General features: G+C 39.6%; 2 protein-coding genes across 5 annotated transcripts in view; one reads left to right on the top strand and one right to left on the bottom strand.

The window, feature by feature from the left end:
• The window catches only part of LOC145987621 (uncharacterized), a 321334-nt gene that overhangs the window by 86893 nt on the left and 218800 nt on the right, over positions 1–15641 (bottom strand). For both annotated transcript variants that reach the window (XM_083122025.1, XM_083122026.1), the window contains one exon: positions 10627–10769. In XM_083122025.1, coding sequence (XP_082978151.1) covers positions 10627–10769 — 143 coding nt within the window. The remainder of the gene's footprint in view (positions 1–10626; positions 10770–15641) is intronic.
• The window catches only part of LOC145987623 (uncharacterized), a 46684-nt gene continuing 38306 nt past the window's right edge, over positions 7264–15641 (top strand). Inside the window, exon 1 of one of the 3 annotated variants that reach the window (XM_083122032.1) lies at positions 7264–7636. In XM_083122032.1, the coding sequence (XP_082978158.1) occupies positions 7291–7636 (346 nt within the window). In that variant the 5' untranslated portion in view covers positions 7264–7290. Of the gene's footprint in view, positions 7637–14654; positions 14672–15641 lie in introns of those variants that run through there. The other 2 variants (XM_083122033.1, XM_083122034.1) reach the window with 2 other exon arrangements.

The raw sequence follows: 15641 nt of genomic DNA, 5'->3' as shown, positions 1-15641 counted from the left end.
AGTCACCGACAATAAAAATAGGACTGAATACTGAAATACTCGCTCTCCTTCGTGGAGTTATGTGTGTTGCCTAACCCCGTCGCGATAGCCGGATTTCTTATTGAAAAGTTGCTATTGAAGTTGCTTATCGCCGTCGAGTTAGGCAACACACAACACTTTGAAGGGAAGTGGGTATTTCAGAATGTGTGTCCCATTTCTATTGCCGGCGATTGTACATAAATATATACAATATCACTGAAATGTGTAAGAAAATATGCAAGTCTATTACGTTATGTATTGATATCACGGTGCGACTTATCTTTACATCAGTTTTATGTTTCAATAGCGCCTTTTTTTCAGGAAAAATGCTACTGATTTATTAAATTTGACTTCTGTTGGGAAATTACATATTTAGATGTAACAGCGTGAACAAAACACAACTCGCAAGAGGATGGCAGATACTCAAAGCCTGTGCCACACACTTAAATTCCCTATTTCTTTCATCACGCAAAGTGAGTAGAAACGTTCTTCCTTTATCTATTCAACAGCATGAAGATCCAGCACCATGCTAATTTTTGCGATGAACTGAACACACACGCACGTACAGAACTGACAGTTTGACCGCTCATTTTTTTTGGGCCACCTCTATGGAAAGAACAATGTTCTTGGGAAAAGGACCTGCATTGTAATCAAGAGTTCTCGGGTTCGATCCCCGGTGGAGACACATTGTACAGTGCTTAGAGTCTCACCTTAAATTCTACAGTGCTTTTCACGGTCAAATCGCCCGTGGAGCGCCGGCTAATGCGCCGGGCAGTGAGAGCGTGTCTGCCGATAACCTCGTTCTCTCTCGACGCCTCAGTGCTTCAGTATCCAGATAGCTGGTGTTCGTGAAGTGTTAACAAGTGTTTTAGATTGTCTTGTTTTAGTTTACGTATTACTGGTGCTTTTCTGTAGTCTAATGATGTCACGCTGTGCGTACAATTTAAAGCAACGAATTTTTATATACGACGCTAGCAGTTCCAGTTACGCGGATCTTGTATCCAGTTTGCTCGCAGACGCACTGTCATTTCTCGAATCGCTCGCATGCTCCGTTCCATCAATGTTGCATTATCGCAATCGTCTCTTGTGACAAGGAATACAAAAAGTGACGACTCACGTTTCAACTGGTCGGGTTGCCTGTCCTTTGTAAGCTGCACTTGGATCGCCCAGGGCGCACACACTCTTTCCTAAGAAATATGACGCAGTCATTTCTTCACTATGAACAAGGCTTCCCCTGTCAATTTCTTCAAGAATTAGCTTCTGCAAGTGACAAAAGACGCACACATCCTTCTCTATTCAAAGCAATAAAAAAGATTTTCTCCCATTAATTTGCCTGTAGTAGTGTCGTCCGGTAGATATGGCAAACGGAAATAGGCAAGGGTAAATAATAAGTGATTATTACCCACGTACAAACATAAACATAAATGCATCAAACATAATTGATGCACCAGAAACTCATCGACTATTGCACTAAAGTGTTGTTCTTCGGCAAGAATCAGATTTACAATTTGATGCATTGTTATATATTGTTTCTTAAGGTATATCACATGATGCAAGTCAGTACTCATTTGTATGTCGAACTGTACTTAATGCATCATTTGTTGCACCGTTTGTAAGTTCACTACGGCCCCTCCCATTTAATATCTTACAATGATAAAAATGAAACAGTCTAATAACTAGGAAAATCATTTTAAGGTGCAAAATTATGGTCGGGAAAAGGGGAAAAAAAGGTTCTGAAAATGTTTTTAAAAAGGTGCAAAAAAAAGTGCTGATAAAATGCCTTCATTCAATGCTCTCTTTTTCTGTGCCTTCTGTATATAATGCGCGCGGACCGCATAGAGAACTGTGCTTTTGCCTAATAGGTTTGGTTCTCCCGCGGATTTTGCTACACTATCTTGGGAACTATTGGTGCTGCAATGATTATATTAATACCATTTTATAGCTCTCGTTCTGCTCTACAAAATGAGACTATAAGATTTTATGTTAACTGCTCAAGAAGAGTGAAAATAATTTATTTTTCTGTCCAATTTTTTAACAAAACATGAAAGAAAAGGAAGGTAAAGGCACTGAAGTATCGAAGAGGGAGTAAAAAGGGGATAAATGTGCTAACCTCACGAAAAGGTGCAACAAAGTGTGTTAGTTTTACTTGATCTCAAATGATCGGTATGAAAACAGCTACATTTTTGGAAAGGTGCTGCACCTTAAAATCAGTTCCCTATTTACAAGTGTTCTGTTAATTCACAATTCATCCTCATTGTGAACTAAATTAAAATAGCCTTCACACTAACATAAAATGCATTCACCTTTTTGTTCATCGATTGCAATAAAACGCACCAGCTACAATGAGCACTGAATCGCATTTTTCTGTACGTGCAATTCAACTTTAGGTTGTGTGGTACTCAACGCAGGAAATCCTGCACTGTTCTTTGCTACCACTATAATCAGAGCACAAATTGTCTCTGCCATGAGTATATGCTGGATGCAATCTACATAAAATATCTTGCCAGATCACTTGTACTGTATCCTTTTCCCATTCCATTGTATTATTAATATTGAAGTAATGTACTTGTAGTTCACATCTGACCAGAACATATATGTAGTGTGCACAGTCGGCTGGCTCGCACATGACAAGAAATAAAATATCACACATGTAAGTGGCATATGGTGCGAGTTCAAGAACTGAGCTCTCTCTCACATACTACTGTACTGTAGTGTTGGAATTGAAAAATGTATTGGGATTTCGGAAGTGAAATTTTCTGCAATTATTCTCTCATTTTTAAAAATTGAAATCAGCAATCTACAAATAATTATAAATAAAATAATGATTTCTGTGGACTTATGTTCATAGACAACGAAATACCAATCAAACGCAGGAATAAAATATTTGAAACTTATGTTTAACGGGAAAATGCCAACATGAAAGAAATAGCATTATTGATATGAAATTGTCTAACTGGCGAAAACACTATAAGCAAAAATGTGCATGGTAATATACAAGGCTAGGTTTTAACTAGATGTTGTTATAATTATTTTAATTTGGTTTTTGGTGTTTTAATTTAAATTTAAGCACATTTCATACAATCGATTTCTCTTCTGTATTTGGGTTTCAGTCTTCGCAGATGGCGTATAGCCTAGAATATACGTTCCTGATTATACATTGCACGTTATTGGTGAAAAAGTTAATGAAACAGTCATTGAATAATTTTCTCCGAAAAAAAAAACTGAGGCCAATCTTTCTCACCACCCCCCTCCCTGGGAGAGAGAAAAGAGAGAGAGAGAAGGAGAGAGGGCAGTCTCCTCACCACCAAATCCAACCAGTCCCCCTCTTCGGGTGAGGGAGGTGGTGGGCGAGGGCTTCACCTTTCGTCTTTCCAGAAGCATCTAACCCTCCTCGCTCAATTTTTTTTGCGTCACTACTGTCTCAACCACTCCTTTCTATTTTAACACACTACTAACACTACTGTAGAAACTACATTTTGTTTCTCAATGTATATTACTCCACGTACGGCAGACAGGAAGGCCTTCTACGGCCTGCCATATCCAATGACCCCCGGAGAAGAAGGAGCATTTGCCATACAGCTCACCATGGAACAGGGATGGTTCACGGAAGTGCAGTATTTTTTCTTTCCACGTCTTCAGTGGTCGCCTAAAAATAAATCCTGATGTCACTGAGAACATGTGGCGGAACAGATGTGCACGCCCCCTCCTTACGTCAGTGTTGCATCAGCAGTGTTGACAACTCAAGCGTTCATTGTGGAAAATCCAATTATCTGAAATGTTACGTCTTTGTTCTTTGCTGAGGCGCACTAAAAAATACAACTCATAAAAAGGCACCAAAATGCAGCGGTGGTTTAGAAAATGATTCTCGTTGAGTGGAGCCGACTCATTTTCATTGTTTACGTATTTATGTTTATAATTTTTAGTGATAATGATCGATTGAATTGTTGTTTAAAGTCCACTTTATGCACAGAAAAGCTAATCGGGACTGGACTTACAGTTTAAAGTGGGATCCGAACCACTGTGCCATGTGCCTCCACCAGGTATCGAACCCGGGGCACCTTCCTAACGAGGCGACGACGTTAGCACTACGCCATCGGGGAGGCCCTAATTTCTAGTGATAATTCCTACAAAGTCCACGATAGTGGCACGCTTTAAAAAAATACCAATAACATATTGCTGGATGATAATATATTAAAACAATAACTCTTATTCCTCATAACACCCTAGTAATTTTAGACAAAAATGAAACCTTGTCAACAAAGTTGGATATTGTTGAAATGTTGATTTTGAATAACTCTTCACATGAACAACATAAATATGTGTGTCTGTCGACCGAATATGACAACCTGCAAACTACAACCGACAAATCAGCAAAACGGTTACTTACAGACAAAGGTTGTCACATGGCTTCCAACTTGGTTCTCATTGTTTACATTCAATTCTCAGCAGTACCTATTTGAAAAGCATTCTATTCAGCAAATTAACAATATTTTCAAATTTCCTTTAATTTGCTATACCACCACCATTCTCAGCCATAATAATTCTATGTTTAGAAAATACTATATTTTTAAATTAAATTATACGTATACTAGCAATGATTGGTTGAATTAGATTATTTTACAATCTCGTACATCGCTTTTTTGCCACTCTTGGCTAACTTGACGATAAAGAAAACATGATGAAATTGAGGAAGGGACACTCACATAGAACACCCATGCCCGGGCCGGTATTTGAACACGGGATATCCAGCAATCATTCTCTACATGCCTGAATGTGAGTTAACCATAGAAAGGACGGTGGAGTCATTTTAGAATTACGAATGCAGGCAGAAAAAATTCGGAACAGGAATTAAAGAGAGAGGACTGCTCCGACTAAATAGGAACTTCTAAAACTAAAGTTACCTAATATTACAGACTGCAGAGCCTGCCTTTCACTACAAACAAGCCATTAATTTATGCAAGGGCGAAATCGAAATCTTGCAAAAACCGTGAATGTTATTTTCGTAGATTTTTCGTAGGTTCACATTAAAATATTTCACAGTTCGAGAGGGGAGGGGAAGCATGGCATGAGCGAATTTCTTGCGTACTGTTTTGTTCATCAATTTGAGGACGATTTTAAACATGAATGCACCGAATATTTTAACACAGCGAGGAAATTATACACAAGCAAAAAATGTAAATTGTGCCCTATCACATACACCTTTAATGTTTTCAATTTTGGAAAAAATGTTACGGAATAATTAATAATTATTGTTTGGAGTACATGTTGGAATATAAAAACAAACTACTGGCTTGGTTTCTACGTTCACGTTTGCACCGTGATTTTCGGTTTTCCTGTCGTAATACAAATTGAGACTGTCACTCGTAAAAGTTCATCGCATTTATTGGGAAAACATATTCATATATATATATAGTTCCCATCTCATCAAGCGCCGATATTTTGCAACCAGGGGAGGATGTACCTTGGGGGAGGGGATTCCTTCATCCTCCTCCTTCAAGTATTACCCTGCAACATTAATAATAATGTCCGCTCCCAGATGGAGAAGCGCCTCCTGAAGGTACAGTCCATGCCCCAATCCCAAGAATTTTACTTCTAAATACCTTACTATTCTTTTTAACGTTATGCAGTAATTAGCATGTGCCAGTGAAATTAAATATTAATTAATGAGGGGAAGGTTTAACGTGTCCAAACCCTTCCCAATGGTTTACTAAACATTTTGCACTAACTGCGTAATTAAATAATGAAAATTTCAAAACTAGAAGACATTATATGTTTTGAATTTTTGGTTATCATCAAGTAGGTGTTTTTTAAAAAAAAATCACTAAAATAATATTAAGGTAAATATAATTAACGTACATTAAGCCAATATGTACATCCAAATTGTTTAGAGAAAATATTACTTATTATTTAAATGTGATTATTAATAACGATAAATATATAACAAAATTATAGTATCCTTGTGTTATTGTAAGTTGAAACTCACCCATTACTTCAGTATATGAGCGACGTTGCTTGTTGACAAATATAAATATTTGTTTATGAAAACTACGCAACAAAATTACACATTTCAGGATAACTTCTCGCGGCCTGGTGTAACTGATGTCAAGGACCAGTACCGGGCCGGGGCCCGGCGGTTGAGAAACGCTGCGATAAACGCTGGAGGAACATGGTGGTTCGGATCAAACTTTAATCTGTATGTATAGTCCCAATCAGCCTATCTGTGATTACAGCGGTCTGAAAACAAGAACTGAAACTCAAACCCATATGGAGAAGGTAGACTGATACGTTCTATCCCACCTCCCTTTGCTACAGTCATAAGCGCCTACTTCATGGGGATTGGGGGGGGGGCAGAGCCCCCTAATAATTGTGCTTAAGAGGATCTTATGTATTATTCTGCTCTTGTAAAGTTTACTCTGAATTGTGTCACATGAACTTAACTTTAAATACTCATTTGGAATGTTCTAGACCATCAATTTGGGGGGCTGAGACCGCTAAACCACCAACTTTGGGGGGGGGGGCTATGACCAGAGACAAAACACATGGCTTATTACTATATACTAAGTATGTAATTATGAGTATTGTTAATGTTTTTACTAAAAAGAGTTTCAAAAGACGATGTGCATGAACTAGGGCAGTGGATGGGACGTTTTGGCTACAAATGGCTCTAACATGACATTCAGAACGAGATCATTGATATATTAGGGAGATCTGTTTTGCGATCCGTGGTAGCAGATATTAAAAGTCGGGAATATATTGCTATTATGGTTGACGAAACTTGTGACATAGCCATCCGTGGACAATTAATATTCTGCATTCGAACTGTGAATAAAAATTTTAATATTTTTGAGGAATTCATGGGCTTTAATGAGATTCCGAACAATGAGGCCAAAACTTAAAAAAGGGAGGAAGTGAGTAATTCAATAATTTATTTCAGTGATCAGAGGCCCCCCCCCCCAATAATTTTGACAAGTCGGCGTTCCTGGCTACAGTCATGGCCACTAGTAAGCAAATTTTGTCGAAAGTTTGCGTATTTATTGTATAGTATATGAATTCCCCGTCCTATTTTTTAGCACATTTTTTTTTAAGAAATCATCTCTCCGGTGAGCATTTTCTCCACTACTTGTTTCTTCGGGCTGAACAGCGGGAACTACGTGGCGAGATCGGTTATATCCAGACTTCGTCACCAGAGGCAGCACCAGCGCACCGTCTGTTATCACGAGGCGGCAGGGAGAGCTCGCCGTCAACGTTGCAGGAAATTGCAACGTTCGGAAAATGGTGTACTGCTGCGTGCCCCTGTGCAGGTCCCAGCGTGGGAAACAGGAATTCAAGGGGGTAACGTTTCATGAATTCCCGTCGGCCAGCGAAGTCCGTCGAAGATGGCTGAGCGCCATATCGAGGGAGGGCAACGAGGAGGGAACGGAATGGACGCCTTCCGATCGCTCCTTCGTTTGCAGCTTGCACTTCTCTGCTGCAGATTTCAGGGAGCATTGTAAAACGGCGAAGCTCAGGAGCACTTCCGTACCAAGTGTCTTCCTTGGGGCCGAATCCTACAAGCTGCCCCCCAGGAAAAAGGCCAGAAGAAAAGCGTCCACCGAGGAACCAGTTCGTGAGGAAAATGGTAAGTACATGTCGTTCAACTAGCTTTAGATATGATTTGTTTCAGTTTGGTTTTTAGTTCACTTCATGCACAGGAAGGCTAAGCGGGACTGGACCTACAGTTTAAAGTGAGATCCGAAACGCTTGTGTCTCCATCGGGTATCGAACCCGGGACCCTTTGATTGCAAGGCGTCAATTACCACTACGCCATAGGCTACTAGATTTAATTTATTTATTTTACTTCCCTTTTCTGCCACTTGGGCTAATCGCGATGAGGATCAATGATGATGTGGGGGAAGGAATAATCCCAAACATAGGAACGACAACACAGGTTTGAAAGTCTGGTAGTTCGCCATGCAGACGTCATGAAAATGTGTTTCTTGTGCAAGGCGTCGGAGGGATTTTTGATCGTACTTCGTTTATTCTCATTAAACACACGCAGTTTTACCCTTAGATTCTTATCAAGAACAGACCCTGATTACCTAAATTAGTTCACGAATATCCGAACACTGTCTGTGTGGAACAGGAACATCTGGAAATTCTGCTGCAAAACGTATTTTAACTTCCCTACGAGAATTCGTAATGACGTAAGCGTCGTGCATAAAAATGCGTTGTTTCAAATTGTACATATAGCGTGACATCATTAGACAGCAGAATGCACCAATAATACGTAAACTAAAACAAAACAATCTAAAACACTTGTTAACACCTTAACACTTCACAAACGCGTGCAAACTGGACACCAGCTATCTGGATACTGAAGCACTGACGCGTCCAGTTGCAAATCAGCGTACAGCTGTGGGTCTAAATGCCGGCAGATGCGCTCTTACTTCCCGCCGAGCTAGCCGTCGTTCCGCGGGCGACTGTACCGAAAAAGGCACTGTACTTGCTGTGAGTCCAGCCGCCAGAGCCTTAGATTGCTTCAAGTCCACTGTACAATACACTGCTTAATAATAAACGGTTGATAACATTTCAAACATTGCAATTCTACCAAATCTTACCATTATCATCAAATCCAGATTAGTAATTAATAAGAAAATAATATAGCCGCGGTGGTCTACTTGATACGGCTTCTGACTGCTACACGGGAGACCCGAGTGGGTGATCTAAAGTCGGAATTCTTCCCTGCATAAAGCGGCTCTGGGATTCAACCATCCTCGCATAAATAGGTACATGGGGGGGGGGGATAAAGGTGGCCGGAGAGTGGTGGTCATCACATACTTTAAAAAAAAAGCCTAAATCGAGAATGTGTGTGGCCCTACCACCACATTACAATGCGCACGGGGATGTTACCTAATAAAAATAAAGGAGTCAAAACATAATCTTCATACGGCAATAGAAATTAAGTAAAGATACATTTCTACATTAAAACTCATCCATATTCTAAACTCTGAAGACAATGCTAAACATTGGATTAGTAGCTTCCCTTCGGTAAGATACAGAAAACATTATTCCTATTTTGCATTTTTTTATTTTTCGGTTTTAGGTTTCCCAGTTCTTTTTATCAGTATTCTACAATGATTATTCGATCTTTAACTTTAGCCAAGTGCAAGAAAGAGAGAGCAGGAAGATACAGGTAAGAATCGAAGACTTGAAAGTCAGTGGCGGCGATTATGGGGGGCAGTTCCCCCCCCCCAGTTATCGCCACTTTTGCCCCCGCACTATGCTAAATCTTATCTACAAAGGGAAATATACTGTCTTTGGCCCCCTAGTTTTGGAACCCCCCCCTCAGGTTTTGGGACCCAATCGCCGCCACTGCAAGTTAAAAGTTGTAGGGAGGTGCGACTTACAACAGCTAATTTCGGACACTGATGTCATATACAGATTAATATGATCAGATCTGGTTATGTACACTCCTGTTGACATAAAGTGGCACATTTTATAAGGCTGGGCCCAGGCACGTAGCCCCTTCCCAGCGAATATCTAATTTAAATAGAATGTAGTGGTAATTAATTTTACTTTATTAGCAGGACTAAACATCTTGTATAATAAGTTGTAATATACTGCGAAATTTATCTCCATGGCTTCTAACCCCCCCCCCCCCCCCCACGCTTTTCGCCTTAGATGGCGGCTTCTAATGGATGAGCGCCCCCGAAATAAAATTCTGGCTACAGTCCTGGCTGCACCGTTGAAGTACGTACTACTGTATCTGAACAGGAATGTGCATATGCTTCACAAGTAGACAAAAAATGAAATTTCTTATTTGTCTATATCGTATGACAAATGCGTTAGGGCACAACTTCAAGCATACATTTTGATAGCTAAATTAACTATGTAGGTCTCTTCAACTTCAAGAGGTACTGTACTGTCTGAGCTGGGAAAGCAACTGAAGTAAAATAATTCAGCACGTTACTTCCAGTACCTTTACACAGTTACATGTGTCATTTATAAAATTATAATATTCAAGTTGCATATTCCACCACTTACACCAAAGAATAGATGACCCAAAGAAATAATGGTTCCTCGAGTTTTCAAAATCCCCAACATGATTTTGTTTACTGTAAGAGGACAAACAACGTGTGTATCCCTAATTTTCAGATATTTTTCTTCAATGAGATGAAAAAATTAATAAGATAGAATAACTACACATTTCAGAATATACAGGTAAGAAATGTAAGGAAAAGAAAAATATATTTGTGCTCGACACTCATTCATCTGTTGTATAGAATAGAAATTCCTCCCCAAGGATATAATAGAAATAATAATATTTGAATAAAAAGTTTATTATTATTATTACTGTGATAATTTTTATTATTGTTATTCAATTTTATATCAATTTTATATCCGCAACTGCCAGACCTCCCCTCCCTACAAACATTTCTGGTGCCGCGCATGCACTAAACTAAATAATCGTGGCGCCTTCTTTCACGAAACATGATTGCAAGCGATGCAAATCGAAAGAGGCTGCTTCAAACAGGAAAAGAGAAAGGGAAGATTGATAAGACGGGGAGAGGAGAGGAGAGGAATTCCTTCCACACGTGACAACAGGTTTTCTTCGGCCAAGTGGCTTACCTTGGCGTGTCCGTTGACTGCTGCATCGTGGAGCGGCGTGTCGTCGTCCAGCCCCCTCGCGTTCACCGTCGCCCCGGAGCGGATCAGGCAGCGAGCGACGCCGTGCCAGCCGTGGTTACACGCCTCGTGCAGAGGACTCCAGCCTGGAAAGACACAAATCCTACGCTTTAGTTCGTTCGTTGATCTGCTTCATTTAGCTACGCTCATACTCCACGAAAAGTTATCCTACTCCATGTTAATAACAAAAGAATATGAAAAATATTATTGTTCTTAATTTCATTAAGGTTTAAATATTTGTGAATGTATATAATTTGCACATTTCACCAATAAAAGTTACTAGCATCTGCAGCCTACTGTATATGCTTCACAGACAAATGAAGTCAAAATTTGCTACATTTTTAAAGTGTCACACACGTAATGCACTTTTGTTAGCTAATGCTTTTCATGCATTCAGCCTCTGCCATCATACTCAAGTTTTTTCATTTCTTAGCAGACACCATAAAGTACTTCATAATTATATGAAATCAGTTCATTATGAATATACGTATTAATCCAATCTCTTGTCTGGAACCTTAAATTTTGTGTACGTATTCGAAAATTTAACCTGGCTTACCACAATTCTGAATTATTTTATTTATTGTATATATTAATTAGACATAATATAAATAAAATACCAATGCAGGGATGCAAGTTAAAAAAAACAACAGAAATCCGACAACTTAAAATTTTCCGACAATTTCTACATTTGTATTCATGTCCAGATATTATTAGAATGATTAAATCAAGAAGACTTAGGTGGGCAGGCCATGTGGCACGAATGGGAGAGGAAAGAGGAGTTTACAGGATTCTTGTTGGGAAACCTGATGGTAAGAGACCTGTAGGAAGGCCAAGACGAAGATGGAGGGACAACGTTGAGATGGACCTAAGGGAAATCGGTAGGGATGGAAAAGAGTACAGTAGAGCGTCGATTATCCGAAGTAATTGGGGGACATGGGTGTTCGGAAAACTGGTTTGTTCGGATAATCGAACTGTACATGTTTATTTGCCAAAAAGAAGTACTGTACAGTAAATTTATTCATAAAAACAGGCATCTCTTTAAGTATGTATTACAAAGTAACGTACAAAGACAACTTTAGTAGGAATATATAGTATGTGGTACAGTTTATTAAACAAAAATATGTACATATTACATACGCATTTTGCATGAACAATACACACAGTACACAAAATTAACGTTTAAAAAAATCCTTTATTTTGGTCTGTCTAAGCAAGCCTACACGCTTGCTCAAGATAGGGAAAGATGGAAGGCCTGTGTTGCTGCAGCCATGAACCTTCGGGTTTAAGAAGGCTAGGGAGTTAGTTAGTTAGTTAGTTTTGTGTGATTAGGTGGTAGATCTGGATTTGCTTAACCTCGTCCAGACTATTGAACTGGAAAAAAAAAAAAAAAGAATTCTGTTGGGACTTCTGGCAAATCGCGAAGTTGAGGATGGACGGTGAGAAGATAAAATCGATGCAAGGACAAAAGATTGTCTAGTGCTTTTACCGATAATTATTCGAACACTACGCTTCCAGATAGCATCTCTTCTCTCGTCTTCAGCCGAACAAATTTCTTTTTTTGACGGTGTTGGGAATCTCTACTAATTCTTACTCCACTTGGGCTACTATTTTTGGTTTTTGAGCTGGGATAATATGTGCTTCATTGAATTCTACACTGGGATTACTTACGGGTTTTGGGTCATGCGGTGGATAAGATACAAACCTCCAGAGAGTATTATACAGGTTGTGAAGCATGCGCCAGAGCCTCCTAGCCTGCAAAACTGTAGCAGAGGTTAACAATTGAGTGCCTTACGAGAAAGCAGTGTCGTACCCAGAATTTTCAAAAGGAGGGGTATACTTTTTTTTTTAGTGGCCAGCCCTCATTTTGCGATCTTTTTCTTGCTCTGGACATTATTTTTTTTTTAGGAATACTGGGCCAAATACCAAAAAGGGCACGCCGCTGCAAGAAAGTCCCCCCATGCAGTCCTGGCCCCAAATTCGTGCGTCCCAAGGCCCTTCTTGGTGGGAGAAATATAAATGGTACTTGTTACAAAGAGTTCGAATCCAGGACGATGCCACAACATACCAGAGTAAATTGTACACTACAACTACACCAACTTCTAACGTCGCTCTTTTTTAATATATATAATAAAACCCAGGAACGCCAGCTTTCGTGGAAAGCATAAGTCGGCAGCAAGCAGGCAGTCGCTGATTAAATAACACAGCTCAAGAGGATGCAATTTACGCTACGTCATCTCGGTGAACGTTGACTCCACGACATAATACTCGAGGAACTTCGCAGTTGGCTGCCAGCCAACTCGGGGCTTCCACCGTCACTGTTGCCAACTGTGCTCTGCCGAGGCCAGATATGAACTAGCACTGCATAAGCAAACAATAATAATAATTTTAAAAAATCGTCTTTATTGGAGCGGGCGTGTTTCGGCCTCTAGGTCCGTTCTTACAACAGACCCTTGTCTGGGAGATTAATACAATGGACTAAAGAGTATACATCGAGAGAGAAAAAAACAACATTAAAAGGATTACATACAGCAATACAAATAAGAACAATTATATACATAGGTATAGATAATGAAAAAGAAAAACAGGCAAAACCTTGTGACTTCTCAGAAGTAGAGAAGTACTTTCCTATGTGTTGGTTCCGGTGTTACCTTGCCGTACACTCAGTGGCAAAAGTATCAGTATTCATCACCATTTTCATTGTCTTCTTTTTATCAATTTGATGGTAGTGAATTGAAACAAAAACTTCAAGAAGCAGAGGGCATCTGCTTCCGATCAACAGAATTCCATCCCTTAAAACAGCACAGGCTATAGAATGAAAATAGCGATAACAATTTGACCACTAGCTTTGCCGTTTGCTGTACAACCCATAACGTTCCGCAATATGATCCAAGGGCGTATTTAGAGGGGCGTTAAGGGTGTACGGATCCCACCGAAAGAAACCAAGTCCAAATTTAAATAAGCAAAATAGTTGTTTCCTGTTGTATAATATTAAGTTGAATTATTTTTGTAGGATTTACAGGAAGGTAAAGATTAGGTGGTGATTATTCAACTTTGCGTTGACAGTGCCTGCTGTAATTCATGCGTAGCCTACCAATAATAATAATACGCATAAAATAATGATCAGGGACTTTACACCTAAAGTCATTCAATAATTTATCCACTTAAAATTTTTTTCGACATTACTTTCTTTGGTGAGACAGATGTTTTTACACAAATTTTAGTGATCTTAACTAGAAATAAGCTACATGATGAATACATGCTGTTATATCTTCATTCTTATGTAATTTTTTACTTATTCATGTAATAATAACAATTATTATTATTAATTTACCCTTCTAGCATATTTTTATTATTACATGTGACACCCGATGGCGCAGTGGTAGCATCGTCGCTTTGTAATCAAGGGGTCCCAGGTTCGATACCCGGTGGAGGTACACGTGGTTCGGATCCCACTTTAAACTGTAGGTCCAGTCCCGATTAGTCTTACTGTGCATAAAGTGGACGTAAACACCAAATCAACCAACTTGGCCCAGATTTCTTCCAAAATATTGTTCTAGATAGCAGTTCTACGTTGGGTGGTATGGCTTTATCACATGCACAAGATTCCTAAACAGTTACCATTCGAGGAACCAATGGGATCTCTCTCTCTCAAGCAACGTGTATTTGTTTGCATTGACTTCATTCTTACAGCTGACAGTAATTGCTCCTCTAATGATTGTAATAGAAAACGTATAAGTTTCAGAATTTCAAAATTCAATGTTTGCAAATGCACTTCACATTACGGATTTCTTTCTCATTTATACACAGATATAAGAGCATTGTTCATTCTTTCAATTTCGGTTATTTTACGTCGCTTTTCTAGCCTACGTCTTGGATTCATCGCAACGATGAGGGGATGATGAGACAAACACCATGATATCCCCATGCCTCGGCCAGGATTCGAACTTGTGAGCTCTGACATCTTGGCGTGTTACGCTTGCACAACGAGGTACGCTGGCATAACGTTTTACTCAAGAATTCATTAAAATAGCATCAATTTTGAACTGTTTTACATTACGCCGTCAGCAGTTCCTGGGATCTATATTAACGTTTGTTTACCCTGCATTGTTTAAAATAGCGATCTGCTAACCCTTAATTTTAGCCCTGTGTTAGATCATAGCTCGCTACGGTCCTTACAGCCTCGGCACTTTCGACTTCACAAATGCGATTTTCTGTGTTGACTGAAACTCCACTATTCGCCGCTAGAGGCGCTCGTCCCCGACTAGTGCAGAGCGGACTTGGCACGTGCACCTGCGTGCATTTACGCTGGTAGTGAGTGGATGCTTGATCATTATTCGGTGTATGTTTGAAGTTATGTTTACTATTGTTACAGTCGAACCTCTCTTAATACAAGCTGGAACAAGAACAGCCGTAAGAGGTAAGCTATTTTTAGAAACAGTAGTTTAACTTCCAAAGCATGGACGTCCGGAAGGGGGGGGGGCACTGCCTACTCCCCTGGAAAATGAATGTCCACCTAAAAAGTATATATTTCACACGATGTAATTTCAGTCACAATAATTTATGTTAATTATCATAAAGACGTTGAAGGGGATGATGCCTCCTATGCCCCCTGCAAAAATACCTTGCTTGTCCCCTCCCTGGAGAAAATCCTGCGGACGTTCATGTTCCAAAGAAGAAGCGAAACGCTGCAAAGTGCATGCATGGCCTTATCACGAATGAATATTTCCGTTAACCTGGGATTTGTTAAAAAAGAAACTTGGAATATTTACATGCAACTTTCCCGCTGGAAGATGGCTACGGACTGCGTTTTCAAAACCCTTTACTGTGTATTCTTGTAAAAGTATTGATGTGAATTTCGAATTCATTAATTAAGAAAGAAAGGACCGCGTTAGGGTTTCAGTGTACCACGTGAGGGACCCGGTTCGATTCCCTGGGTGATGATTATCTCGGAAATTTTT

Source organism: Lepisma saccharinum, chromosome 5 (genome assembly GCF_977018435.1).
Source record: "Lepisma saccharinum chromosome 5, izLepSacc3.1, whole genome shotgun sequence".
Classification (NCBI taxonomy): Eukaryota; Metazoa; Arthropoda; class Insecta; order Zygentoma; family Lepismatidae; genus Lepisma; species Lepisma saccharinum.
This window is presented reverse-complemented; position numbering and strand designations above follow the sequence as displayed.